We start from the raw sequence: 27,637 nt of genomic DNA on the forward strand, positions 1-27,637 counted from the left end.
GTCTATCTTACATTTCTTTCGCTGGTACAGAAGTCAATTCTCCCTAATCCAGGATTCAGCAAACTTTTTACCATAAAGGGCAGTTAAATATTTTAGGCTGTGTTCCAATAAAACAATTTGTGGACACTGAGGTTTGAATTTCATATAATTTTCACATGTCACAAGCTATTAGCCTTCGTTTGATCTTCTAAAACCCATTTATGAATGTAAAAACCTCTCTTAACTGGCAGATTATCCCAAAGCAGGTGGTGGGTTGGATTTGGCCCACAGGCGCTAGTTTACAGGTTCCTGCTACAGTCACTGGTCTCAAACTTGGCTTCACGTTAGAAGAATATGGGGAGCTTTCCAAGGTACTGATGCCCAGGCCCACCGGCAGAGTGTCACCAGTGCTGGTTTCATTGATCTGGGTTGCGTCTGGGCTTCGTTTGTGTCCAAGGCTCCCCCAGGCAACTCTAATGTACAACCGGGCCTGAACTCTGCCCTTGTCCTCTTGACTGTGGGAGTGCAGCTGGTAGCAAACAGCCTGCTCCACCTCTTACCACCTTGGTGACCTTAGGGAAGTTACTTGTGCCTTGATTTCCTCATCTGTAAACTGGGTTAATGACTCTCCCTTCACAGAGTTGTTGCCAGAAGTAAACGTAAAATCCTTAGAGCATGTTTAGAATAGTGCCAGGCACATAATAAGCCCCCAGTGTGGGCTAATTTGTTTCCTAGGATAGTATTAGTAGGCGTTCTGTTCTTTGACGATGATCCATCATATACTCAAGGATCATTTCAAAGTCACCGTTCAGGCTCCTTCCCCTGGAACACTGGGGCCAGGAGATGCTCCTTTAGAAAAGAGAGGGCGGGGTTCTGTGGTCAAAGAAGTTTGGAAACCTATTCTGGACTCAGCCAGAGGCAGCCATGTACAGATTCCTGCACTGAGGCTGAGCTGGAAGAGGTGTTAAGTGGCATTGCAATACAGGTTCATCAATTTAAATACAACCAGAGGGAGAGCAGAGCAGGAGGTCAAGTGGAAACCAATAGCTGCTTGTTGGGTGGCTTGTGCCCTCCTGCATTCCTTCTTCGGAGTCTTACGCCATTCCCCAGAGGTGCCCACGTTTCCCACATGACTCCTTTCTGGGATTTGTCCAACGATGCCAAGAGTGGCTCCCCAGCCTGCTGGGAATGGGCTGAGGGTCAGAGGACATGAGGGCCGAACCTCATAGGGAACGTGACGGCTTCAGTTGCCCCTTGAGGAATGACAGGAACCACAAGTCAAATCCAAAGCCACAACCCCTTCCTCCCCCCAGACGGATCCTTACTCTAAGCCATATTCAACACACCCAGTAAAATCTAGTGTTGAGATGGTGGGCCCACAGCTCCTTGGAAATGGACCCGCTTTGCAGCAGGAGAGTCAGTGAACATACACAGAACCTACAAAGACATCTCTGTAAGACAACAGAACAGCAAGGAAAGTGGGCGCTGGAAGGGACACTGGGAGGAGCCAGAAAGCAAACCACTTAGGCTCCTTACTGGGGATTTCACGGGACTGGCACCATCACCTCCACGATGACCTTTCCTCTCATGGGAGACAGTGAGGAGCGTGGGGGGGGGGTAGTTAGGGGGCAGCAGGAACTGGTTTGCAAAACCAGGGACTTTCATTGCAGGGAATGTGTTTTCTGAATCCTAAGTCAGGACAGGTCATCTGATATAGGATCCTCGGCCTCTTCTGGGTGCAAGAGGCTCCCTAGTCCCTCCTTACTCACCATGTGGTCCTGGACCAGCAGCATGGCGTCACCTGGAAGCTTGATAGAAGTGTGGGATCCCGAGCCCACCCCAGGTCCGCTGAACCAAAATTTGTGGCAGGGGGGCACGGCTGTCTGGATTTTAACAAGACCCAGGCTGTTCTTGTGCACGATTGAGTTTGAGAGACACGTGTCTAGGATGTATAGGGGGAAACAGAAAAGTTGGATGGTCTGGGACTTTTAGCTAATTCAGAGCCTTTGCATTTGGGTGTGTGAGTTGGCAGATCTGAGATCCGGTTTGCCTAGTTAATAACCAGCGGTGGACAAACCCCCAGGCTCTGAGGCCCTGGCAGGGCTGGAACTGGTCTATTTTCAGAGGAAATCAAGCGGAGCACCTGGGCCTGGAGCCCTCAGTCATTGGGTTTTCTGACTCTTGGGAACTTCCCTGGGGTGCTGTGGTTCCTCTTTAAAGTGTGGGGGCAGCAGGGGGAGGGGGGGAGGTGCCAGGCCCTTGTAGTCCCGTGATGACGTGTTGCATGTGCTCCCGTGAGCTGTAAATAAAGAGCCAATGGTTCATTAGCTGCTTTCTTGTCTCTCTCTGACTCTCCAGGAGATGATCTGTGTGTGCAGAGGCAGGGAGCACACGCAGGGCGTTTGGAGGGGACCGGAAGCCTAGCATTTCCTCAGCCACATCTTTGAGCATTTGCTCTGAGCTCAGCGGGAAACGAGACAGTGTCTCTGTCCTCACCTGGACCTCATCGTGACCCTTTAGGCCTCTGGGTGGGAATGTCATATTTGACCTCCCTCTCCATTTTAGGGTTGGGGTAGCTGAGGTCCCAAAGAGATCACAAGGCTCGTCACAGCAGGCTGGCCCTCATTCAGGGTCTGGGTGGCCACGTGTAGAGAACAGCAGACACCAGCTTCAGCAGGATGGAAAGGAACAAAGCGCCGCCATCTAAGCAGGCTCAGATGCCATCATGGGAAAGGGCATGAATTGGCCAGGGAGTGGCCTGGCTTAACACCAGGAAAGACATCTCTTATCTCTGTGGCAGCTCCAGCCACTGCTGCCCGGCTCCACGGACCAGGCCCTGCTAGGCCTGGCTGATCATAATACAGACCAAGACTGTGTAACAGCTCTAGGGGACTCCACATCCTGAAGCCAAGCCAGGGTCCAGACTCTCCTGGGGGCCAGGGTAACCACAGACATGGGATGCCCTTTTTTTTTTTTTTAATGCTTATTTTATTATTTTTGAGAAAGAGAGAGCGTGAGCTGGGGAGGGGCAGAGAGAGGCAGACAGAAGATCTGAAGTGGGCTCTGTGCGACAGCAGAGAGCCCAATGCGGGGCTTGAACCCTGAGATCATGACCTGAGCCGAAGTCAGACGCCTGACTGACACAGCCACCCAGGGGCCCCAATATGGGATGCTCTTAAGGGCCTGGTGTCCCTGTGGGGCACTCCCTGCCCAGGCACCACCGAGGGACTGGCTTCTGCAGCCTGGACGGGGGAAGCACCCTAATCCAAGGTTTCCCACAGCATGGGCCTGGGATTCCCAGCATCAGGATCCTCTAGGGAGAAAACCCAGGTTTCTGAGCTCCACTCAGGCCTGTGACTCAGAATCTCTCAGGGTGGGTCTTGGGAATCTGCATGTTTGATAAGCCCCTTGCCCTAGGTATGAGAATTGCTTCATCAGATCTTCCCGAGAACTCACTTTCCTCCCCCACTCAGGCCCCAAGTAGCTGGCGAACCTCTCTTTGGGGATGGTTTTAGGGAATCAAGCCCAAAAAGTTCCATTTCATCTAAGCTTCAAAAGTCCTCCCCTTGCTGGCCCAGCAGCTCAGCTCTGCCACTGCAGGGCAAGGCAGCCACGGACAACGCTGTGAATGAATATACACAAATGCATGAGCATGGCTGTGTTCCAATAAAACTTTATTCATACAAAAGAGCAGCAGGCTGGATCTGCCCATGATCTATGGTTTGCCAACCCCCAAACCTATACTGCTGACCCCTGGGTCCATGGTTGCAGAAAGGTATGCTAGGCTTTTACAAACCCCTCCTGCCCTGGGATGTCTACTCAAATCCATTTCTACTGATGAGGGGTTAGAGCAGTACTGAAATGAGGAGTCAAGGCCAGTTGAACTCAAGGCCACAGGGATTTCAGCTCTCTGCCGGCAGCCTGGGTGCTGCCCTCAGGGGATCAGGTAGCTGGACGGGGGGTGTATTGGCCAGGTTCTCCAGAGAAACAGAACCAATAGCATATGTGTATTTATATATCTCTTTTCTCTCTGTATCTATTTATACAGATTTATTTTAAGGAACTCGCTCACCCTCTTATAGGGGCCAGCAAGTCTAAAATCCGTGGGGCAGGCCAACTGGCCAGAAACTCAGGCAGGAGTTGATATGATGGTCTTGAGACCACATTTCTTCTGCTCTGAGACTTCAGTCTTTGCTCTTAAGGCCTTCAACTGGTTGGATGAGGCCCACCCACATTATTGAAGGTATTCTCCTTTCCTTGAAGTCACCTGCTTGTAGATGTTGACCGAATCTGCAAAATGCCTTCACAGCGGCACCTAGATTAGTGTGTGATGAAATCCTCATATACTCCCGCTGGCCAAGATGACACAGGAAGCTGACCATGACGGAGAGGCGAAGCTCAGCTCTCCAGCTCTGGATCATAGCACCCGGGCACGTGGTAGAGTTGTCTTTGGTGTGTCTCGAGGTTCTGGGCTCCCTCACTGCTTTGCCAGCTTGAGTGCCAGATGGCAGCAGTGACTGCCATCTGTTACGTAAGCGGACACACCAGTCCTAGTCTCAGGACGTGAAATCCTGGCGGGCGTGGGATGGGGGAAGGTGGTGTGATGGACACTTGCATAGGCAAATGGCTAAACAGAGAAACTCCTTTCTCTGCACCCTCCCCCTCCAGGATGGTGTATCCTGAAACCCACATGTTTGTGCCTAGGGGACCATGGCGGGACACCTGGGACCCTTCCCCACTGGTGATTGGTCAGTCCAGCAGGGCAGCCTGGGCAGCTCTGTGCATGGTGGTCCTGAACTGTCTCTCCATGCCCCAGCCTTGACCTTGTGTCAGTGCCTGGCACAAAGCAGAAGTCATGTTTAGAGAGGGAACACATTCGTCCAAACACAACTGTGGCCTCTATCTACCGGGCGGTCCTCACTGCCAGAAGCACCCTCCTCTTGTGTAGCTAGGTATTATTAGAGCCCCTTTTTCAGAGCAGGAAAACTAAGTAGATGTATCGGGGACCCCACCCAGGTCTTTCCTACTCCAAAACTCGATTATGTCCCCCTGATTTCACATTGTCTCCCAAATGCCACAAGTTTGCTGAGCACCTACTAGGGGTTGGTCACTCCCACCCACCCCCACCCAGACCCCGGGTCACAGGAGCTGCACAGTGCATCCAGCATCACCAAGGCTGCTTGCGGGGCCGACAGGGGACAGGAGTTCTGCCAGGCAGGCCCCAGCCCTGGGCTGCCAGAACCAAAGATCATGCCCTCACCATGCTGCCTTCTAGAAGGCCCCGCGGTGTGGAGGGGGAGGGGGTTGAGATTCCCTCTCAGGGGCTTCCCAACTGGTGAAACCTGCGGAGATACCCTGCCTGACCCCAGTCCCTGCTTCCTTTTTCTGATCCCTCCCCCTGCATGGCTCACAGCCTCCCTTACTGTCCCCCGGCAAGGAACGCGAGACCTCAGAGAGCCTGCCGCAGACCTGGACCCAAAAGCCATTTGGTTCTGAGCTGGCCCAGCAGAAGGGGGTGAAAGCAAACACCAGGATAACCCCCCACGGCAGATAGGTATCTTGGGGGCTGCAGGGCCCAGGGCCCATAACTGGCCTTGTGCGTGTATCTGAGCCATCAGCAAGGTGCAGCCAGATCCCTCAAATGCCTTTCTTGAAATTCCACCCCGAGCTCGTGGAGAGATGAGAAGCCTGACGGGGAAAGAGGCGACAGCCTGAACTGAGGCCAGGACAGGACAGGCAGTGGGAGGCAGGGGGTGCATAGTGAGAGCCTGGGAACGCACAACCACGATGGCATAAAGAGGGTTGCTGGAGTATGGACGAGGCGAATGAAGAAAATGCCACGGGACAGACAGAGCCGTGGGGAGGGGCGCCGTGGCTCTGTCTTGGGCAACACAGCCTCTTCAGTGCGCTTTCCCTCTGGCTGTTGTCGAACACAACCTCTGTTTCCTGGAACCGGACACAGTTTCCTTTTCTGCCTTTCCCACGCTCGCCAAGGGTTCCATGGAGCGCTCTGATGTGTTCTCCGATGCCTGACTTGAGCACACGGGTGTCTGGAGGGACAGGGTACTATCGCTACGTGTCTGCCAGGGCCTTCCCAGGGTGGGGCTCACCCGCAGTAATTTTCTTAGGACCCTGATGAGGTGGCAAAGCTATAGGGCCATCAGGAATTACGGGCTTCATTTTAAGGCTCAAGGGAGAGTCTTCAAGGAGCCTGACCGGGGCCTCTAAAAGTCAGCCATGGATGCTGCTGTAAGTTCGAATTGTGTGCCAATGGGACAAATACCCTGGAATCAGTCCCCCTTTGACTAATCACAAAAAACAAACGTGTCCTCTAGAGTGGAGGCCTCTCCCACCTCCCAGCAATGTCCAGGCACCTCCAGAAAATCCAGGAACAGGGATGTAGCAAGATCATCCAACCTGACTCCCTCTGGGCACATGCCTCCCCCCGGGACCATGTCCCCTTCCTGGCTCTGAGTAAATGGTGCTGTGGACACAGTGATTTTACTGGTGAGTCATAATGGCATTTGATAGTTTCAGTACGTGCATCAACCGAGGACCGGGCTGAAGACAGGGAATGAAGTCTGGGAGCCCAAGAGAGCCACTCCCACCCCAGTCCTACAGGGTTCCATTCGGTTCCATCAGCTCCTGCCCCGTTTCCTGTAGTCGGTGGGCAGCAGCTGGCCCTCAGAAGGAGAAAGAAGAGTATAGCCGCAGATCCAAAGGCCAGCACTGACCCACAAAACTCCCACGCCTTCCCCAACCCCTCCAGACCTCAGGCCGAGAAACACAGAGCCGGCAGGTTACATGTGACAAGCTAACACGTGCCCTGGAGGACAGGTCTCCAGATCAAAGCCCCCCAGGGGGATGTGCCACCAGGGGCCATGGCTCTGCTTCCAGACCCTTCTCTAATGTGCTTCTTGCGGAGGGCTCTGCATTGTGACAGGCACATGTGACTTTCAGATGGTGTTTCCGTGATGTTCTCTGCTCTCTTTCTTCCAGCTGGATTTACCCCCTTGGGAAAGGAAGTGGCTGCACCCCCTCACAACGGTGGGCCTCCCGTGGGTTAAGAACTGAAGGATAGGGGGAAATCATCTCCAAACCTTTTCATATTCGGAGCCTCCTTTGTGCCTCACACAGCGCCAGGGGACTGATTATCACTGTCCCCATTGTCTCGATGCAGAAAAAAATGCGGAGGGATTAAGTGTCATAGATGCAAAGTGGCAGCGCTGGGGAGGGGAGGGTGTCGAAGCTGGGAAGGTGGTGGGCAGCAGGCTGAAATGCCGAGGTCTTTGCTAGTAGGAAGGGGGGGGTGGGCATCTGCTCCCCATCAAAGGGGTCTTCCCCGGTGCATCTGTTCCAAAAGCATTCACTGTGGGCCCAGACGTGCTGGGAGACGCCGAAAGACACTTGTGGTTTTCTTCACAGCAGGAGGGTAGCTATTTGCCTACTGAGCATTTATGAAGTTCCAGGAGCTGTGCCAGGAGGAGGCAAGGCAGGGATCCAAAAACACCCACCTTTACCCAAAGGAGCAAGCAACCCTGGGAAAGCGATGGCTGTGGTTCTGACGCAGGCAGGCAGGGACTAAGAACCCAGAGTGGGGCGGGGGCGGGGGGGGCGCCGCAGACCCAGCCAAGAGAGTCCTTGGCTCCGCGCAGGATAGAAATCAAATGCATGCCAGAGAGAGTGAAAGCAGAGTTTAGTTTAATGAATAGCATGAGTGACAGAGTGTAACAGATGGGAGTGTCTGGGAGATGCGGAAACCAAAGGAGAGCGAGTCTCCCCGTTGCTTCGAGTGGGGGCGGGGGCGTGGGTTATACTGGAAAGGAGTCTAGGGTACGTGTTCCTTCGGGAATCCAGGGTAGGGTCCGATCAAAGATGAGGTGCGTGATGGGCGAATAACAGGAACTATTTTATAAACCACCGGAGGGAGGAGGTGTTGATATCAACATCCGCTGGGGTTTGTTGGAAGCTGATGCCCTGGAACCTGTTTGGGATCTGGCTCCTCTTAGGTGTTCTCAGGTGTTTGAGGCCTAGGACAAAGCTTTTTTGCTTCCCCCCTAGAAGTGGGAACATCGCTTCTTTGGCTTGTTCAGAGGCAAAGTGTAGAACAGGAGTGAAGGGGGCGTAGCAGAAAAACAGAGCAGATAGAGCCTTGCTTTATTTTTTTTTAACTTTATTTATTTTTGAGAGAGAGCACGAGCAGGGGAGCGGCAGAGAGGGAGACAGAGGATCCAAGGTAGGCTCTGTGCTGAGAGCAGAGCCGGACGTGGGGCTCGAACTTGAACTCACAAACCGTGAGATCATGACCTGAGCTGAAGTTGGACGCTCAACCGATTGAGCCACCCAGGTGCCCCATTTCTTTTTTTTCTTGTTAGATGTTTCCTGCATGGTTTGTCCCCTCAGTCACCGTCCACAGGGCTCTGAGAAGCCATAGGAATATTCAAGTGGAGACTGTGGACCCGGCTTCACCTTTAACATCATGGGGCTGAGCCCCTATGATCCCTATGCCACCCGGACGGCACCCGGGGAGAGCGACCTCCCGGGATACCCACGTTGCAATGCCTCTGATTAAACAGCACCACCCCCTCAAAACGTTCTCCAGAGATTTCACCTTTCCCCCCATCCCATACCACACAAGTGAATTTGAGGAAAGCCTATTTATAAACCGGTCATGGCTCAGTCAGTTAAGCGTCAGGTTAAGCGTCCAACTTCGGCTCAGGTCGTGATCTCACGGTCTGTGAGTTCGAGCCCCGTGTCGGGCTCTGTGCTGACAGCTCGGAGCCTGGAGCCTGCTTCGGATTCTGTGCCTCCCTCTCTCTCTGCCCCTCCCCCACTTGTGCTCTGTCTCTCTCTCTCTCAAAAACAAATAAACATTAAAAAAAATTTTAATAAAAAAAAATAAAAACCAGCCATTACTGTTGACTCTTTCGGGTTCATCCACCTGATCCGTGCCTCATTGTTCTAGGAGTATGGGGGGTACATATGCCCACCTTCATCTCCAGAATCACGGAAAGGGCTTGTACCTGGGACGAATCCTTGGTCCCCAAAGACAGACCTCCAGGCCGGTTCGCATGTTTTCTTTACAGGGCTCCCATGCAAGCTTTGCTAATTGCAACTTGGGTTAAGTCATCCAAACTGCAACAATGTTTCCATCAACAAAGTAGAAGTTTCTACCCTAGTGAGGATTAAAGCCATGATGAGCCTTTCCAAAATGGAGTCCCAGTAGCTTCTCTGCCTTAGGTGTGGCTTTTTTTATTTTTTTAATCTTTATTATTTATTTCTGAGAGAGAGAGAGAGAGAGTATGAGCAGGGGAGGGGCAGAGAGAGAGGGAGACACAGCAAGCTCCAGCCTCCGAGCTGGTAGCACAGAGTCTGATGCGGGGCTCGAACCCACTGACCGTGAGATCATGACCTGCCTGAGCTGATGTCTGACGCTTAACCCACTGAGCCACTCCAGAGCCCCTCCCCCCCCCCCCCCCCCCCCCCCCCCCCCCCCCGCTGCCTTAAGTGTTTTATCTGTTATCTGCATCACCCACAACTAGCGCCACTGACCCAGCGGCTTCCTGGACGGAGCCTGACGCTGAGGATAAGCAGGGGGTTGGGCGGCAGGTCTTTCAGATGTCTGTGATGGGGGGTGGGGGCACACATATTCGTTCAGTTGGTGTATGTCTGTCCATTCCCTGAGTGCCTACTAGGCATCAGGCAGGGGGCTGGGCACTGAGGATGTCACACCCTCCTGGAGCTTACAGTCTAGTTGCGGGGGGGGGGGGGGGGCAGATCATAAGCAGTAAGCAAGTACACTGATAGGGCAACACCTTCCGACAGTGATAAGTGCTACGGAGAATAAAAGATAGGACGCTGCAATCACCTTGGAAAGCGGCCTGGCAATTTCTTCAAAAGGTAAATATGACCTGCCTATGATCTGGTCATTCTGCTCCCAGATGTTTACCCAAACAGGTGTTCCATAACTCTCCCCTGAATGAATGAATGAATGAATGAATGAATGAATGAATCGGTGTTCTTCATGTCTCTCTCTGTACTGAAAGTGCAAACATAAAACTTGGCTGAGGCACACACGGTTGGTGAGGGACGCGACAGATTTAAACTTGAGTTCCAAAACTGTGCTCACTAAAGCTATGACCCCAAAGCCTTGTGGGATAGGATTTGGGGAGGGGGGCATTTGTCCTTCCATAGTCGGGACTGGGTCATGGCAGAAACTCTGACTCCTTTGAGAATAGTCACTTTCCTTTGTTCCTATGAGCTACCCCCCCCACCCCAACCCCAGCCAGCTGGGTCTTCTGCCCCCTCCCCCATGCCTCTGGCCCCAGCTGGTCGGGATGAATGCAGTGTCACTGTGTGAGCGGCAAGGACCTTCCACAGACCCAGCCTTGTGCTTCATCCGCAATCTATCTTGCCTCCTCGCCTCCCTCTGTCCTTTGCATCCCAGCCTGGGCTGTATTTTCCCTCCCAAGATGGAGGCAGTGGAACCGAGGGGCTGAATGTCAGGGAGGGTCCCAGAGCCAGACCTCCTCGGTCCCCAGGCCAGTTTCATACCCACCAGTGATTTGGATAATCTTTCCAACTTCTCTTAACTTCAATCATCTTACTGTAAATAAGGATCGGGATAGCACCTACACCATGGGGTCATTGTGAGCATTTACTACAGAACGCTTTTCACACCGTGGGCCACAAAATAAGTACTTAATAAATGTCAGTCTTAATCCTAGGAGTTGTTTTTTATTTTCTCCTTCTTTTTTTTTTAATTTTTTTAATTTATTTTTGAGACAGAGAGAGACAGAGCATGAACGGGGGAGGGTCAGAGAAAGAGGGAGACACAGTATCTGAAACAGGCTCCAGGCTCTGAGCCATCAGCCCAGAGCCTGATGCAGGGCTCGAACTCACGGACTGTGAGATCGTGACCTGAGCCGAAGTCGGATGCTCAACCGACTGAGCCACCCAGGCGCCCCTTTATTTTCTCCTTCTAATGGGATTGCAGTCTTATTACACCCCTACAGGCTTAGATGAAACACCTCTAGGATCTCAGGTGGATGGGGACTTTTTCTTAGAAAAAAAAATTGATAAATAATAATATAGTGTTATAATATCCACCATTTATTGAGGAATTACTCTCTTCTCGGTATCCAACAGCAATAATTAACAATAACTAATACTTAATGACAATAGCAGCCAATCCTGATTTAGTGCTTACTATCTGCCTGGCACTATTCTAAACGCTTTTTATGTATTAATTACTGACAACCCTTTGAGGAAGTTACCATTACGATCTTCCTCTTACACTTGCAAAAACTAAAGCACAGAGAGGTGAAGCAACTTGCCCAAGTTCAAACAGTAAGTGGCAAAGTCGGGATTCAAACACCTATTCCGCTGTGTGCTAAATCCCAAAATATCAAACTCGGTGTAGCCGTTTACCAGCTCTCAACCACGGTGGCCAGTTTGTACTTCTCTGCCCCCTGGGCTGGAGGACTGCGTCTCCAAAAGGGCATTAAATTAGGCCAATGGGCCCTGGAGTCTTGCAAAAGTCTCCCTTCATGTCCGGAGAGAGTATGTGTCTTGTTTTGTTTTGTTTTTTAAATGTTTGTGTATTTGGAGGAAGAGTGCGTGTGTGCAGGCGTGGGGCAGAGAGAGGGAGAGAGAATCCCAAGCAGCACAAAGTCCCAGTTGGGGCTGGATCCCATGAACCGTGAGATTATGACCTGAGTCGAAAATGCTTAACCGACTGACTGAGCCACCCAGACGCTTCCAGAGGATGTGTCTTGATTTGATCTCAGGACCCTCCCACGCCTCACCCCCCCCACCGCCAATCCCAGGTAGTTTTGTAGCCTCCCATGAGGTTTCTCCCTCCTAAAAGCAAGAACAAGCACTCAGACGCATCCGAGGGGGTCCCTTACCCCAAGTGACTCTAATGGAAGCTGGTGCTCTCCAAATGAAAATTTTCTCTGGTTATGGGGGAAGGATGAGGTGGGGAGGGGGATGGAGGTAGGGAGAATTAATGTTCCTGTCTGGGTTGGGGAGAGGGTGGTCAACAGTCTAAGAGGGGTGCCAGGTAAGATGGCCATTTCCTTCCTCAATTCTTTCCATTTACAGCTGAGGGGCAGACAGTGTTTAGATAAAATCTTTTTCTCTCCAATCTTCTTCTTTCTGGAGACAGTTGTGTCCTGTAGGTTTTCTGCTGGTTTTCCAGCTAGATTTTCCAGCTAGCTTTTGGTATACTGACTCAAGTGGGCCCCAAGCAGTATAGTGATAATAACCTTCTGTATCGCTAATAACAACAGCTCATGTGTATTGCTCACTTACTAAGTGGTAGGCACTGTTCTGGACATTTTACCTTCACAAAGACACTATCCGTGATCAAATTTTAGCTAGGTTCCTCTGAGCCCTCTCCCAGACTAGGCCTGGCCTTCTGTATCCAGCCTATCCTTGTTGGGACTGCAGAGCCCTAAGAACCCTGCTAAATCAATTTAGTGAGACTCTCCCCACCCTTGATATCTGATCACCCTCCATATCTGATCAAGTTCCCTATCCCCCACCTTTGGTGTCCTCGCCTGCCTTTAGCAAGAATCCTGTTGGGTCAGTTTAGCAAGAATCTCCCTACCCTTGATGTCTGTTCTTGGTATTTTCCATCCACTGACCCTCCCTCTGCGCCTGTCCTTGCTGTCCTGGGAGGTGAGCTTCCTCAGGCTTCCCCATTGCAATACCCCTACGGCAACAGTCTTCCTTACCGGTCCAGCAAGTGTCAGAATAATTTTTTCATTATCAACAGGAATCAGTTCATTTAACCTCACCAGGATCCTATGAGGTAGGTATTGTCAGTGTCTCCACTTTGACGCCAGGAAGCAAGGAGGAGGGTACCCGCAGGGACGAGACGAGACACCAGCTGTGGGCACCTGGACGTTCCCCCCAATTCTTCAGCTGCAGGTGGTCCCCTCGATCCACCTGTCAGGTTACTAACCAGGCGAGATACTGCGCCCTTGGCTACACAAATCCCAGCGTTCTCCAACCGCCTGCGGGAACTGCCTCCGAGGCGGCCGGAGCTGGAAACCGGGAGGAGGGCGGGCGCCGCCCGACGCCGTCTCCTAGCAACGGGGCAGCGATCACGTGGCCCGCCTCACGTGGCCCGGAGCGGCTCTGGAGGTGGAGTGGCCGAAGCGGGGCGGGGCGGGGCGGGGCGAGGCAAGTTTGCGCCCAGAGTTCGGAGCCCAGGAGCCCCCGCGGCCGCGGCGCAGGTGCCCTCCGCTTAGCTCGGGATGGAGCTGCCTACCGTGAACTTGAAGGTGGCGACGGGCAGGGCGGGGCGCGGGCGGGGCGGGCCCTCCAGAGTGTGTCGGGCGTTTGCTTTTTTTTTTCCAAGAAGGATTTTAGAGGTGAGGGGATCAAGAGCTTGGGGCAAGAGGGGTAGTAGGAAGAAAGAGTGCGTGGAGCCGAGCCGGGAAGGAGATGCGCAGACCGGAAAAGGAAAGGGATCCAGGGAAGGGCCTGCAGGGAAGACCGCGAGGGAGCTGGAGGCGGCGGGGGCGGGAGGATCGCTTCGGCCCAAGAGCCCAGAATTCCCCCCGGAGAGGATGGGAGGGGCGGACTTGGGGACGGGCGCTGAGAGCCCGAGGGGGGTCTCGGCGGCTGGACACCTGCCCTTTCCCAGAGAGGGGGGCAGACCTTTCACCTGCACGCCCAGCACCGCCCTGCTGCTTTGTTGGCTTAATCGGGTTAAGAAAAGCCGAAATTCGCAGACGAGTGCTTTTTCCAAAGTTGATCAGTGCAGCGTCCCTGTTTCTTAAGAAAACGGGAACTCCGAGAGAAGTTACTTAAAAGCAGAAAACCCCCACCGTATACACTTAGGAGGACGCTGAGAGCCTTTCTGGGGTGTCTTCATTTCCTGTGGCGTGTCCTCAGCTCCTCAAGATGCCAGCGGCTTCTTCATTTTCTCCCCGCCCACCGCCGGTGGCCTCCGCTTCTGGGCTGAGTTTGCCAGCGAGGGGCTGGGACCTTTAGCTCTGGGCAGCAAGGTGTGAGCCTTGGGCCAAACCTGCCATTTTGGGTCTGGGCGCCCTCCCCCTTGAGGCTGTATCCAGGAATGGCCTCTTACTCCCCAGTGACGAAGCACTTAGCACGCGTGGCGTCCGGCACCAAAGGAATCTTAACGCCTAGAGGGCTACAAGACAACACGTGATCCGTCTGCGGATTGTTAGACGGGGTCTGTGTTCGGACTCCACATGGGCAGGTTTTCCTTAATGCCATTTGCCTCCCTGAAGCTTCCAGCCTAAGAGGTTTACAGGAGGGCAGCTGCAGTTTGTTGGGGTCAACATCCCCTGTGTTCCGGGCAGTGTGAGTCAGTGCCGGCTGCCTTTTCTCTGATGACAGATTTGCCTACAATAATTGCTAGGAGAGAATCAGGTGAGGGGCAGAGCTGCGGGAATGGAGAGGGCAGGGAACCCTCCTCATTCCCGGGCATCAGGTTGTTTGCTCTATCACAGCCACCTTCTGAGAAAGCCGATACTGTCACCTTTTTACAGAGGAGCAAACTTCGGCTCAGGTCCGATAAGTAACCTGCCGAGGTCCCACAGGGATTCAGTGGCAGAGTCAGGCTTTGGACCAACTGGGGTCAGACTTCAAAGCCAGGTCCTTTCCTGGCCTCCAGTTAGGACTGACTTCTGCCTTGATGGTTTCCATCCACTGGGGGAGCCTTAGTCCCTTTGGGGCTTCCTTTGTTTTTGAGCAACTTCGTGTGCCTAACAGGCCAAATGCACCCACAGGTATGTCCTGGTATTCGGTGCCCCAGAGTGACATGGCTGGCTGTTCCCTAGGCAGAAACAAGACCCCATGTTTCCAAAGGTCACCGATGCTACCAGTCAGAGATAAGGAAGTACTAGGAGGCTCTGAGGGGACAGGTTTGCCAGGTAGCATACAGGACATCCAGCTGAATTTGAATTTCAGACCAACAACGAGTAATTTTTAGGCATAAGTATTAGGCAATATTCGGGACATACTAACAAACTGTTTATTAACCAAACTTCAGAGTTCACTGGGCGTTCTGTCTTGTTGTTGTTAAATCTGGCCACCCTATAGAGAGCGGCTGTTGACTCCTTCCCTGGAGGCACCAAAGTGGGATGTTCTGAGATCAGGACCCCCGGGGGGCTGGGAAAACGCACCCCTGTGGCCCCGCACCTCCTCATTTCATACATTCCTTGGCAACTGGTTGGATGCCTGCTTGTGTCCAGCCCAGCCAGAGTGGTCAGTGGTGACAGGTGAAAGAAACAGCTGCCACAGGCCCTTTACCCAAACGGCAGCCCCTAACCGAGCCCCATCCGAGAGGCAAGTCCTGAGCTGCAGAAATGACATTGCGGCAAGCTGAGAACAGAGTAGACTTGGGTCCATGAGGTCTTGTGAGAAAAGATCTTCGGGAGGAGGGGCCAGGGAATAGCAGCATTAGGTTAAAAATTAGGAAGCCGACTTCCTGACGGGAGTAACGAGGATGGCCGTGTGCTGAGGGCTGCCTCCCTGGCAGGCACTCTGTTGTGTGTTTCACGTACCTCTCTACCTCCCTGTGCTGCTAGATCCACATGACAATTTTATGACCCGGGCGTTATTGTCCCTACTTCACAGATGAGCAAACAGCAGTTCCAGGAGATCCGGTAACTTGCCCGAGATCACACAGCTTCTACATCATGGAGCCAGGATCAGATCCAAATCTTTGGCCTCATTGCCCAGGCAGTTAACCACCGCCTGACTCTGCCTCCCCGCCGTGGCATTCCTGACGCGGGTCCCTCAGCCTTAGCTGCCCTGGGCGGTCTTACTGCCTCACATAACAGGCTGCTGAATGTTTACACAGGACTAATAGAACTATATTCCATACATTGATCTGTAGGTTGACCTTACGTCTGTCTACCACCTGTCTAGGAATCTCCCCCACACCCAACCCCTTTCGTCCATGGGCCCTCTAGTGGCAAACAAGGGGTCTAAGTCATGGTCCACGTGACCGCTTGGGTTCCCCTTAGCCTTCCCTTCTGCTTAAACCTCATTTCCATCCACCCTTCCCTTTCTCCTCCAGATCCCGACCGTGTAGCATAGACTTTGCTACTTATTAGCTGTGTGACCTTCAACAGGTTTCTTAACCTGAGTATCAGTTTCCTCACTGTAAAAAGAGGATAAAAATAAACCCTACCTTCTAGGGTGCTAAGAGAAGGATCCAGTGGTCCAGAAGTTGGTGGAGCATTACATTTTTTTTTTTAATGTTTATTTTTGAGACAGAGAGACAGAGCATGAACGGGGGAGGGTCAGAGAGAGAGGGAGACACAGAATCTGAAGCAGGTTCCAGGCTCTGAGCTGTCAACACAGAGCCCAACGTGAGGCTCGAACTCATGGACCGTGAGATCATGACCTGAGCCGAAATCCAGGGTCAGACGCTTAACTGACTGAGCCACCCAGGCGCCCTGGGGCATTACATTTTTATTAGCAGAAAAACTCAGACCAGACAGACCGATTCGGAGATTGGCATCTGAGCTCTCTTGTTTATAAGTGTTCCAGTTTGGGCCAGTGACCTAATCTCTCACTGCCTCCATTTCTTCACAAGTAAAAGAACCTTCATACTCTCTCCCCCATACAGTTGCAGGGTGACGTGGTCCAAGTGTTCGGGGCAGTGTAGACACATGGCAGACAGGTCCTCATCGGTAACAGGAATTGTGTTATTGACGCTGTTCCAAGATGCCTGTTCACGGGGGTGCTTGGCATGACTGTGGATACGTACAGTAACTATCAGACGCTGTCTCTCTACAGTTGAGGCACCCCGCTGGGACATATGGGGACATAGGTATTGCCTCCATTAGAGAGAAGGACCCTGGGGCACAGACACAAAGGGACCTGTCCCCTGGATCAGAACCCAGGTCTCCAGTCCAGCATCCTGTGACCCCTGGCTGCCGTGGCCCACTGGCCCCTCCCCAGTCTTCTGACACATTGGATACTGCCTGGGGAAGAGCCAGGCAGGCCCCCTGTGCCGAGCACTGTATGAAGAGTCCAGGAGCTCAGGTCTCTGTCCTCTTGCCCAGCCAGGAAGGGCTGCCCAGGCACGTTCTCAGAGCCCATCCCCCAGTCTCTCAGGCAGTACCTGAGAATCCCTGGTGTCCCCTTGGTTCCCAGAAACCTCCCCAACAGCCGGCAGACAGTTCTTTGTGCTGAGATGAGTCACTGTTCCCTCCTGTGTCTGGAAGGGCAGGGCCCATTTGGCTCGGTGTCTGGTTGGAGCTCTCCTGGACTCAAGGCCTGGGTGGGCGTGTCCTCTCGCTACAAAGATGAGGAAACTGAGGCTTAGTCTTCTGCGGGTTCCTTTTCCCAGGGGCTTAAGAGACATGATCAAAAGGTGCTTAATTTCTTCAGTATTTATAAAACAAAAGTGATGTCTGTCACATGGTGGGGACACCCTGTGTCTTCAAGGATCCTCAATATTTCCAGGTTGCACTCTTTTCTTCCCCAAACAGATGGCATAGTTTTGGACGTTAGGCAGGCGCTCACTGCATTTACAGGTCTTTTCGGCTCCAGGAGAAATCTTTATCTCACAGGTGACACAGAGCGATTTCCCCACAGGCTTGCCTGGGCATCGGCGGGCACCCTGGGGGCCTGCTCCTCATCCAGCTCACCTTAATCAGGCAGAACTCTGCAGGGCCCGTTGTGTGCATGGTCTGAATGGAGGAAGCAGAGCACTTGGAAATTAAGACGGTTCCTGGAATAGAAGCCAGCAGTGCGGAAGGCTTAGGTGTTGATTTTCAGGAGGAAGGTGGTGATGTGAGCTGCCTCCCCTGTGCTGTCTTTCTCAGTGTCTTCTCTTAGTCCAAAAGCCGGACACCAGGACTCTCGCGACTGGTCACGTGCTGTGGCCTTCGAGGCAAGACTTCTCCCCTCTTGTGGGTAGGGTTTCCTGTTAAGACAGACCGGGTGGTGGTGGTTAGCTCTTGAGATAAAGATCAGAATTCTTTCCCACACCTCCCAGGCCCAGCCCTGCCCACCCCCCAGCTTCCTGTCCGTCCTCTGCTCTCCTCTTCTGTCCAACTGCATTGGCTTCTTTTCAGTTTCCAGAAGGTTCCACGTTTCCTGCTGCTACAGAGCCTTTGCAGGCTCCATCCCTTGTGCTTGAAAGGCTCTTCTTTGATCTTTGCCCCTAGTTAATCCCCTGCTTAAAAGTCACTCCCGGGGCACCTGGGTGGCCCAGTGGGTTGAGCTTCCGACTTTGGCTCAGGTCATGATCTTGCAGTTCGCGAGTTCGAGCCCCGTGTCGGCTCTGGGCTGACACCTCGGGGCCTGGAGCCTGTTTCGGATTCTGTGTCTCCCTTCTCGCTCTGCCCCTTCCCTGCTCGTGCTCTCTCTCTCTCTCTCTCTCTCAAAACTAAATAAACATAAAAAAAATTTGTTTTAAAGTCACTCCCTCAGAACCACCCCACGGCCCCACCCCACCCGGCTGTAGAATGGGTCTCCGGTTCCCTTGCTATCACCCTCCTTCTGGAAGAGGTTCTCACTGTAGCCTTCGTTTCTAAGGTGATGATCTGATCAGCAGGTGTCCTCCACCATGTAAAAGTTCTGGAAGGGCAGCAGGGCACCACATCTCCTTTGCTCACCGTTGAGTCCCCAGGGCGGGTGCCTAGCAGGTGCCAGGGATGCCGGGTTAAAGTATAAATGCCTGAGAAAAGTAGGACCATGAGATCGCATCTCTTAAGCCTCTGGGGAAAAAAAAAAAAAAAAAAAACCTATGGCAGGGGTACCCGCGTGGCTCAGTCGGTTAAGCATCTGACTCTGGATTTCAGCTCAGGTCGTGACCTCATGGTTCATGAGATCCTCTATTTTCTCATGTTCCCCTACTCTATGCCCCGTGTCAGGCTCTGCACTCACAGCACGGACCCTGCTTGGGATTCTCTCTCTCTCTGCCCCTCCCCCCTCTCAAAATAAATAAACATTAAAAAAATAAATAAAAGGAAAGGGTGCCTGGGTGGCTCAGTCAGTTAAGCGTTGACTTCAGCTCAGGTCATGATCTCATGGCCTGTGAGTTCGAGCCCTGCATGCCCGCTGTGCTGACAGCTCAGAGCCTGGAGCCTGCTTCGGATTCTGTGTCTCCCTCTCTCTCTGCCCCTCCCCCGCTCACGCTCTGTCTCTCAAAAATAAACAAACATTACAAAAAACATTTTAACAAACCCGTGGCAGACTAAGACTTCTCTGCCTCAGTTTCCCCATCTTTGTAACGGGAAGAGCACATCTGCCCAGGCCCAGAGAGGCCTGGCAGTCAGACAACACTGGGCTAATGGTCAGATTTGAATCTGTTGAGTGGCTCTGCCACTGACTTACCTCTGAGCCTCAGTTTTCTCAACTGTAAATGGCACCTCCACGGACTGTAAGAATGAGGTGCGTTCGTGTATAGAAAGTACCTAGTATGGGGGTCTGACACTTAGGAAGCGCTCGGTAGTAAACAAAGGTAGTCAGTCGTGAAGATTCCTTTTTTTTTTTTTAAGTTTTATTTATTTAAGTAATCTCTACACCCAATGTGGGGCTCGAACTCCCAGCCCTGAGGTCAAGAGTCGGATGCTCTAACGACTGAGCCAGCCAGGTGCCCCGCGAAGATTCCTTCTAGCGCCAGCCTTCCATACTGTACAGACTTGGTTTTTTCAGAGTCTTGGGACCTCCATAAAGTCAGGAGCATCAGTCCCTACAGAACTCTTCTCCTAGTCTGTTGAGCTTTTGGGCCATGGCACCAAAGCTCTTTTGGTTCACTCGCACTGGGCACGAGGGGTGAGGGCGGAACATCCCAGCCATCTGCTCTGGATTTCACCTCCCCCATGTGCAGAAAATGTCCACATTTGTCGAAAGTTCAAATGGCTTTTCTCCGCTGAAAGCCCGGGCCCCCGCTGCAAAGTTGGGTGCCCCGGAGGCACACTTACAATTGAACTCTGGTTTTACCACTTGCCATCTATGGAATCCAGATCGACTTGATATTCCTCGGAGACTAGTTTTCCCATCTGTAAAATGGGAATGATCTTTTATTTTATTTTATTTTTTGAAGTAATCGCTACCCACGCAACGTGGGCTTGAACTCATGACCCAGAGATCGAGAGCTGAATGCTCCCCCAACTGAGCTAGCCAGGCCCCCCAAAATGGGAATGAGCTTAGTGACTGTTCCAGAGGCTGTTCTGAGGCCCCAAGGAGGTTGTGTAAGGCTTTTGGCACAGAGTATGTGCACGGTAAGTGGTAACTCCTCTCGAGGGGCTTCTCCCTCCCTAGCCAGGGTTCTCTCTTGCAGGTGGCAACCCCCACTTCTGCCCTTTCACCAGTCCAGAAGCCGGGGCGGTTCACTATACACCCTTGCTGTGCCTGCCCTGGCTCTCCGCTCTCCAGGCCAGCAGGCATGCTATCCCCTCCCCATGCTCTCGGCATTTCCCCCTCCCAGTTTGATCCCCACCAATCCCTTGAGTGACTCCTTCAGGGTCCCCCACCCACCACTGGGACCCCACTGAAGCTCCTGACTTGGGGCTCCTGGCCCCCCATGGGTTCAGCGCCACTCCCTCTTCCCCTTCCTGCCTCCCCGTTCCTGTTGTCACACCAGCTCAGAACACCTTTCTCTCCTCCCCTTTGCCTGGCAGCTCCCTGCTTACCCCTTGGCACCGAGTGCCCTCCTTCGGAAACGCCAGCTCACAGCCGCCCTGCCCTCCCCATAGCATCTGCTCCCTCCTCCGTCTGCTTTCCAAGCAGGGCCCTTTTGATTACCAGGAGTAGAGACCAGTTCCAGTAATGGGGGCTGTGATTTTAAGGACATCTGGGGAGATAAGAGGGGTGGAATAGTGTAGACATTTAGAAAAGAAGCCAGAGGGATTTTTTTTTTCTTAAACCATACCAGATTACTTCGTTGCAGAAAAGCCTTTGGTGGCGTCCCCTCCATGCACTGAGGATGAAATCCACGTTCCTTGCCGAGACCCTCAAGGCCTGCCTCCCCACCCCCACCCCTCCCCCTGTTCTTCCCCTCCTGTATTTGCAAAGCCCTCTTAGGTGCTAGACAGGGGCTTGCGTCCCGTGTTTTCTGGCTGCAAAAGCTCCACCGCGCCCCCCCCCCACGCCCCTGCCATCTGGTGGTCACATTCATAGATCTTTTCTTTCCCTCTCCCCTATTTTGTGCCGCAGACGATCCTCCTGGTTCACTGGCTGCTGACGACCTGGTGAGTGACTCCACAGGTGTCCCGGCTCTGTGTCCACCTGTCTCCCGGGATCTGGGTACACATACCGCCAGGGTCTTGTCCGTGTGTCGCTTGGGTCTTGTCCGCGGGTCTCCTGGCCAGTTCCAAAGCCAAATAGCACCTCTGCCAAGAACGTCCTCAGCAAGCTCCCCACGTCCCAAGAATGTGTGAGGGGCAGGCAGTTTCCAGAGGAAACTTAGACCCCCTGAGTCATTTTCTCACCTGCAAAATGACGGTATTACCGACACCCCTCCTTACCTTGTAAGATCATTGGAAGGTGAAAGCATAGCTTTAGAAACTGTCATAACCGCTAACATTTATTGAGGGTGTCTCGGGGCCAGCCGCTGGGCTGAGCGCCTTCTGTGGCTTAGCTCAATGGCTCAGCAAGTAGATATTCTATGAGCTGAGAGACGCAGGGTGGTCACTTGCTTAGGGGCAGAACCCTCACTCTTCTATGATGGCAGATTCAGGATTTAGATGGACCCGGGCAGGTCCCGGCTCAGCCAGGGTCCAGCCGGGTTACCTTAGGCAAGTGGCCCACCCACCTCTTGGGGCCTTGGTTTCCATCTGTCAAATGGGTATATGGATGGCACACCCCTCAGGAGCTGTGGGGGAGAGGCGTGGCAGTGCTCATCCCACATTCCCTGGGGCCACAAAGGGAGGCTCGAGGATTGCAGGGCTGATTTTCATTATTGCTGCCTAATGAAATGACGGTTGAGCTGCTGGGGAGATTTCTCTGCCAAACCAGGACTGGAAACAGTTGAGCCTCTGTGTGCATTTTGCAGACTTCAAGGTACGCTGCCTGCGTCAATGGCGGTGTCTTCCAGTGTCTTCTGGAAAAGGGCTAAGGCTGTTGGAGTTCAAATCCCAGCTCCCCCACTTAGAAGCCGTGTGGCCCTGGGCACGTTACCTGATCTCTCTGTGCCTCACCTTCCTCGTTTTTAAAAACGAGGCCGGTATTTGTGCTCCCTTTCTAGAGTTGCGAACATAAATGCACATAAATGAGTTCCTTTAAAGCATCTAGAACTGTGCTAGTCGCTAGCAGGGACTCGGTGCTAATAGTGTCATTGGGTTGACAAGTCGTAAACGCATCCGTCGGGAGTTGGTAACGATCCCCCAGAACAGAAGATATGGGCGGGTGTTGTGTTAGAAAGTGACAAGGTGGTACTTAAAATTAGGTGGTCGGGGAAAGAGTCTCAGAGGTAACGTTTGGGCTGAGACTAAAGTAACACAACAGGGCCAAGTGTTCAGGGTAGAGGACACAGCACGGGCAGTGGCTGGGCCGTAAGAGAGTCTGTGTCACGGGCCGGATCCCACAGGGCTCCTTAGGCCACGGGAAGGGTCTGTATTTCACTGCAAGTGGGACGGGAAACTGCTGGAGAATTCTTAGCAGGAGAGCGACATCATCGCCCCTGGAAGGGCAGGAATGGAAGTGAGAGACCGGTGGGCAGAGGCCACAGAGATCAATCCGTGGATGTATCCAGGGAAGGATGGTGTTTGGGAGCTGGAGGGATATGGCCGGATTCGGGGTCCCTTTGGGAAGTGAAGCCAAGGGGATTTGCTTGCTGACGTTTCCAGGGCAGGGGAGGTGCCCTGGAGCCGGGCAGATCGCACGTCAGAGGGCCCTGAGGCCCGGGAGCGGGAGGGGGCGGGCACCTGGGGGGCGGTCACCTCATGTGACTCCGGTGCCTCTTCCCACAGGGGCTGCATAGCGTTCGAGGGCCCCTATCCCTGGGCAAACTTCACCATCCTGGCCTTGGGCGTGTGGGCCGTTGCTCAGAGGGACTCCATCGACGCCATAAGCCTGGTGAGGCGGGGGACGCAGCGAGAGGACTGGCTTCAGGGTGGTCGTGCCCCCCCCCCCCGGTCTCCCCCTCACCCATCCTGATCCTCTCTCTCCTCCTCGTGCCCCCGTTTTTCATTCTCTAAAGCCTTGTGAATAAGCCCACTCAGGCTACCGGCCCACGTGTGTCTTCACTAGCCTGGCCTGCTTCTCGGCCTGCCAGGCCCGGAGTGCCCCGAGTCTGCTCAGGGCCTTCCCTGAGAGAGTGGCACGGGTGGGGTCCCCCCAGGCGCCCCAGAGCAGCCGCTCCTCGATGGCACTGGACCCCTTTCCCGTAACCCGCCTCTAGGTTCTGGTGGGGAGGGATGTGGCTGGAGACCCACGAAGAGGGAGCTCCTGTACTTACGAGGTCAGAGTGGACACAGCCCTGCTGAGCTCTGTCATGGACAACCGCTACGCCCCGGCGGGCGGTGGGCGCTCCAGCACCGGCCCGTCAGGATGACCGAGGAAGGGCTTCCCTGGTGCTGGAGACAGATTAGGCGAACTCCAAGGGACCTCTGTCTTGGAGGTTCTGGAGCCAAGTCTCGTGCCCCATCATGGCCTCAAGGGCAACAGGGGCAGTGGTGGGGGGTGGGGCTCTGGTGGAGCCACAGGCTAGGTCCGGACCGGGTCCCCACGTCCCCACGTCCCCGCACTCGGTGCTGCAGTCCTCGGGCAGGCGCCTCATCCACAGGGTCCTGCCTGCTTGCTGATGTGTTTTGCAGCAAAGCCTAAGGACACAGGAGGGCACAGACAGAGCTTCCGGTCTGGTATATGGGGGAGCAGGGGGGGCGCATGAGGGCATGATAGGGCGTCAGCGCGCTCTTAAGCCCTGGTGACACGTGGTCACCACGGGCCCTGCACCTGGCCTGTCTTGCAGTTTCTGGGTGGCTTGGCGGCCACCATCTTCCTGGACATCGTCCACATCAGCATCTTCTACCAGCGGACCGGCTTCTCGGACACGGAGCGCTTTGGTGCTGGCATGGCCATCCTCAGCCTGCTCCTCAAGCCCTTGTCCTGCTGCTTCGTCTACCACATGTACCGGGAGCGCGGGGGTGAGCTCCTGCTCCATATTGGTGAGGCCACCACCTGCGGCCGGCTCCCTGACTGCCCTGTCCCCGGCCCAGGTGCTGGCAGCGCCTTCCTCGTCTCCCCTGACTCTGTCTAGCCTGGCCCACAGCCCCTGCCCGAGTGGGCCGTCCTTGCCTTGGGGACCAAGGCTCAAGGTGCAGGGAGGAGTGTGGCGTGGACGCTGAACCCCAGGCCAGGAGGCGTACAAGCTCCGGCTTCTGCTGCACTGGCCCTGTGCTCCCATCCCAGCCTGCTGGGAGCTTTCCCCGGCATCAGACCGCGGGCAGAGTTCGGGGTGGCGACCGGACCCCCCTCTTAGCCCGAGCACGGATACAGCTGGGTGTGCCCCGGTTCCGAGGCAGCTCTGGGCGGTAGCAGCCTGGAGCCTCCCCTCCTGCCCTGTGGGGTCTGGGTGGCCAAGGAAGAAGGTGCTGGCATGGCATGGGCCGCGGGAGCCTCGGCTGAGCCCCAGGTGCTCTCCCTGCTGACATCTGTGTCACCCCGCTCCCGTCCCGGCCTGGCCCACAGCTACCCCTCCAACACCGTCTTTGAGCTGTACCCCTCTCATGGTGGCCAGGCCGTTCTCCTGTTCTCTCTGACATCTCATCTCAGATAAGTAGGGAGAGGCTGGGGGGCAGTCTTGCCCTGTTCCGTCTGGAGAAGAGAGGCCCAGAGGGGCCCATGACCTGCCCAGGGGAGCAGCCGGGCCAGGGCAGGGGTGGCCTGTGGCCTCCACCTGGCTGACCTCAGCACTGCCGGGGGGTTGCGGGGAGCCAGTAACGTTTCTCCCCTTGGACACATGAAGGAGCTGGCGCCCTTAGCCCTTGGGACCTGCTCCGGATCACGGGACAGGTGTGCAGGGCAGGGATGGGAGTGAGGGCATGGGCACCTCGAACCCTCTCACCTACCTGGCACCCCCAGCCCAGCGCTCTGGGCTCTGTGGCTGTGCCAGCTCTGGGCCTTCTGGACACAGTAACACGGTGTCCCCTGTGCCTCGGAGAGGAGCCTGTGGGCCCAGGGCTGGGCACCCTCTCCTCGAGTTGCTAAGCGTGCACTGTGCAGGGCCGAGCGTGGTGGGCGAGAGCACTCGTGCTGCCTTGGCTTGACTCTTAGTGTCCCCAGCTTCAAGCTCCCTGCTCGCAGGCAAGTCAGTCCACCTCTTTGACCCTCAGTTTTCCCGTCTGTAAAGTGGGGGCAACAAGATGCCTGCTCTGTAGGGATATGGGAGGATGGGCTGCACACGTGCCAATAGCTTGGGGGCGGTGCTCTCGCCATCCCTGTCCCAGGGCCCTCCTGGTGGGGGTGGGTGGGTAGAACATCTTGAGTCCTCACCCTTCATTTTTTCTCCCCTACCCCCATGTCCCCCCGCCCCTAGGTTTCCTCGGACCGTCACAGGAGCGCAGCGACTACCAGACGATTGACTCACCAGAGGCGCCCGCAGACCCTTTCGGAGGCTCGGAGAGCAGGGGTCACGCCCCGCAAGGGTACTGAAGCCAGGCTGCTTTGCCGGGCCCCAGCCTGGGGCCAGTATGACAGACCGTGGAGGCGGCTCAGGCTGCACCACCTTCCTTGCGCCTCGGATGGTGTTCTAGATGCCCCCCGCCCCGCCCACCTTGGACTGTGTTCTCCTGTTCCTCATCTCAGGGGTTGCCTGAATCAGGTGCCCTGAGTGGCCAGGAGCCCCATGCATACCTGTCCCAGACTCCCTGAGACCTCCTCTCCCTTCAGGGTAGCTCACTGGCCCGTGCCAGTAAAGCTGGGAACCTGGTCTCTCCTCACCCGCCCGTGCAGCCGCAGGCCGAGCTCCGCCTGGGCCAGGCCTTACCCACAGTTTATTGACCCCACCCGTAGAAGCTCTGAGAGCTTTAGGTGGTGCTCAGCCCTCAGTCCCAGGAGCAGTGCGGCATGGCAGTGAGGTCCCTGGGCTTCTCGCTGCCTGGTCACTCGGTGCTTGGGGACCTTGGGGCCGGAGACCGAGGGGTGTCGGCAGCACCTGAGACCCTCTGCAGCCCCCAGCTGCCCTTCCCAGAGCCACGGCATTAAAAGTTTGGGGAATCTGTAGCTGGGTGTGTTTTGAGCCACGTTTAATCTCCCAGCCGGGCTGGGTCCGGGACCTGTCATTACTGAGAAGATTTCTCCTTTGAATCCCCAGGGAAACTCTGCTTAGTTGCCAGTTCTGTCATGGCGGGAGGAAGCCTGGGCTCACGACCAGCTGGGCCTGCCGTGCACCCAGCTCTGGCCTCGCTGGGGCCTGGGCAGAGGAGGGCCCTCTTTGGTGTGGCAGACGGGCATGTGTGTCTCTGAATCAGATGACTTGGGTGTTGGTTTGAATCCCTCTCTGCCACTTCCTGGCTATGTGCCTTTGAGCACTTAACGTCTCTGACCTCAGTGTCTTCTGGAAAGGGCTAATGCCTGCCTGAAGGGTGATGCCACACCCAAAGAGTGCAGTGCCTGGCCCTTGGAAAGTTCCCGAAGTAACAGCGTTGGTGGGTTGCTCCTTGAGCCTGTGATGATGTGGGGTCAGTAGGCAAAGGGTGACATCTCCCTGGCAGACCCTGGGTCTTGGTGTGAGGGCTGAGGAGGACCAACACCTGTCCAGAAGCCCCAAGCGTCCCGTGGCCAGGGTCCCGCTCCACTCCGACTGGGCTGAGTGTTGGTCTCCGGGCCTCATGGGCCCGGACTTCCCCAGGCCGCCCTGGATCGTCCCCGGCACAAAGAGATCAAAGCCTAGTGCACAACCCCACCATCCTCCTGTGTCCGTCTGTCCTAAGGGGCTTAGTGCCTGCTGCTGCAAGTGCCTGGGGCTGCAGGGCTGAACTCTGGTGCCCGCTCTCAGGGAATAGACATTAGGAGTCCGCTGTCAGGAGGCAGGAGCTCCGAAGGGAACCTCTGGGACCGAACCTGTGCTCTGGACCAAGGGTTGGTGAGTGGCTGCAGCTGTAAGAAACCTGGAACTAGCTTCACCATCAGAAGGGGACGGATAGATGATCCGTGCTGTATTCATCTTGTGGTTATGGTTCAGCAGTTCAAATGAATAAACCAGACCAATTTCTTTTTTTCTTTTAAAGTTTATTTTATGAGAGAGAGAGTGCAAGCGGGGGAGGAGCAGAGAGAGAGAGAGAGAGAGAGAGAGAGAGAGGGAATCCCAAGCAGGCTCCTCGCTGGTAGCGCAGAGCCCATCGCGGATCTCGATCTCACAAACTGCAAGATCATGACCTGAGCCAAAATCGAGAGTCGGATGCTCAACCAGCTGAGCCGCCCAGGCGCCCCAGACCTATCTCTATGGACATCGGTCCCCCTGTTGGGAGCAAAACAGATTGCAGAATGGCGTGTGCAATATGAGTGTTAGCATGACTTTAAAAACCTCCAAGCAATCCTGTATGTCGTTCATGAGGGTACGTGTGGTGAAATATTGAAGAGTGGACTAGAAGGAAACACCCCTCAAGGTCATGGTTGAGGCGGCCTTGGGTTGGGGAGGGGTGTGGCCTTCGAGGAATGGGACTAAAACCCAAGTTCCAATTCTCTGGTTTCTACCAGTTCCTGGCACATG

The 27,637-nt window shown here is 54.6% G+C and overlaps 2 protein-coding genes and 1 non-coding gene across 6 annotated transcripts in view; 1 reads left to right on the top strand and 2 right to left on the bottom strand.

The window, feature by feature from the left end:
* Positions 1 to 27,637, bottom strand: part of FBXO2 (F-box protein 2) — a 113,246-nt gene that overhangs the window by 56,011 nt on the left and 29,598 nt on the right. The window lies entirely within an intron of this gene.
* Positions 8,353 to 8,536, bottom strand: LOC113599664 (small nucleolar RNA SNORA73 family). Its single transcript, XR_003420579.1, has one exon. It is a non-coding gene; the product is annotated as a small nucleolar RNA SNORA73 family (small nucleolar RNA).
* On the top strand, positions 13,111 to 27,147 carry AGTRAP (angiotensin II receptor associated protein). Of its 4 annotated transcripts, none has more exons than XM_027060407.2 (5): positions 13,111 to 13,271; positions 21,142 to 21,176; positions 22,896 to 23,001; positions 23,897 to 24,071; positions 25,463 to 27,147. In XM_027060407.2, exons 1-5 carry the CDS (start codon positions 13,245 to 13,247, stop codon positions 25,576 to 25,578), a joined length of 459 nt encoding a protein of 152 aa, XP_026916208.1. In that variant the 5' UTR covers positions 13,111 to 13,244; the 3' UTR covers positions 25,579 to 27,147. The 4 variants fall into 4 exon arrangements, with proteins under 4 accessions (XP_026916208.1, XP_026916207.1, XP_053063238.1 ...); XM_027060406.2 differs by having other exon boundaries at positions 13,112 to 13,271; positions 23,897 to 24,092; XM_053207263.1 differs by having other exon boundaries at positions 13,114 to 13,361; positions 25,463 to 26,058.

Source organism: Acinonyx jubatus, chromosome C1, assembly GCF_027475565.1.
Source record: "Acinonyx jubatus isolate Ajub_Pintada_27869175 chromosome C1, VMU_Ajub_asm_v1.0, whole genome shotgun sequence".
Taxonomy (NCBI): domain Eukaryota; kingdom Metazoa; phylum Chordata; class Mammalia; order Carnivora; family Felidae; genus Acinonyx; species Acinonyx jubatus.

Coding starts and splice junctions, on each gene's coding strand:
- AGTRAP (XM_053207262.1), top strand. CDS start 13,245: ATGGAGCTGCCTACCGTGAACTTGAAGGTGGCGACGGGCAGGGCGGGG. Junction 13,362..21,141: donor TTCCAAGAAGGATTTTAGAG/GTGAGGGGATCA, acceptor TTTGTGCCGCAG/ACGATCCTCCTGGTTCACTG. Junction 23,002..23,896: donor CCATCGACGCCATAAGCCTG/GTGAGGCGGGGG, acceptor CCTGTCTTGCAG/TTTCTGGGTGGCTTGGCGGC.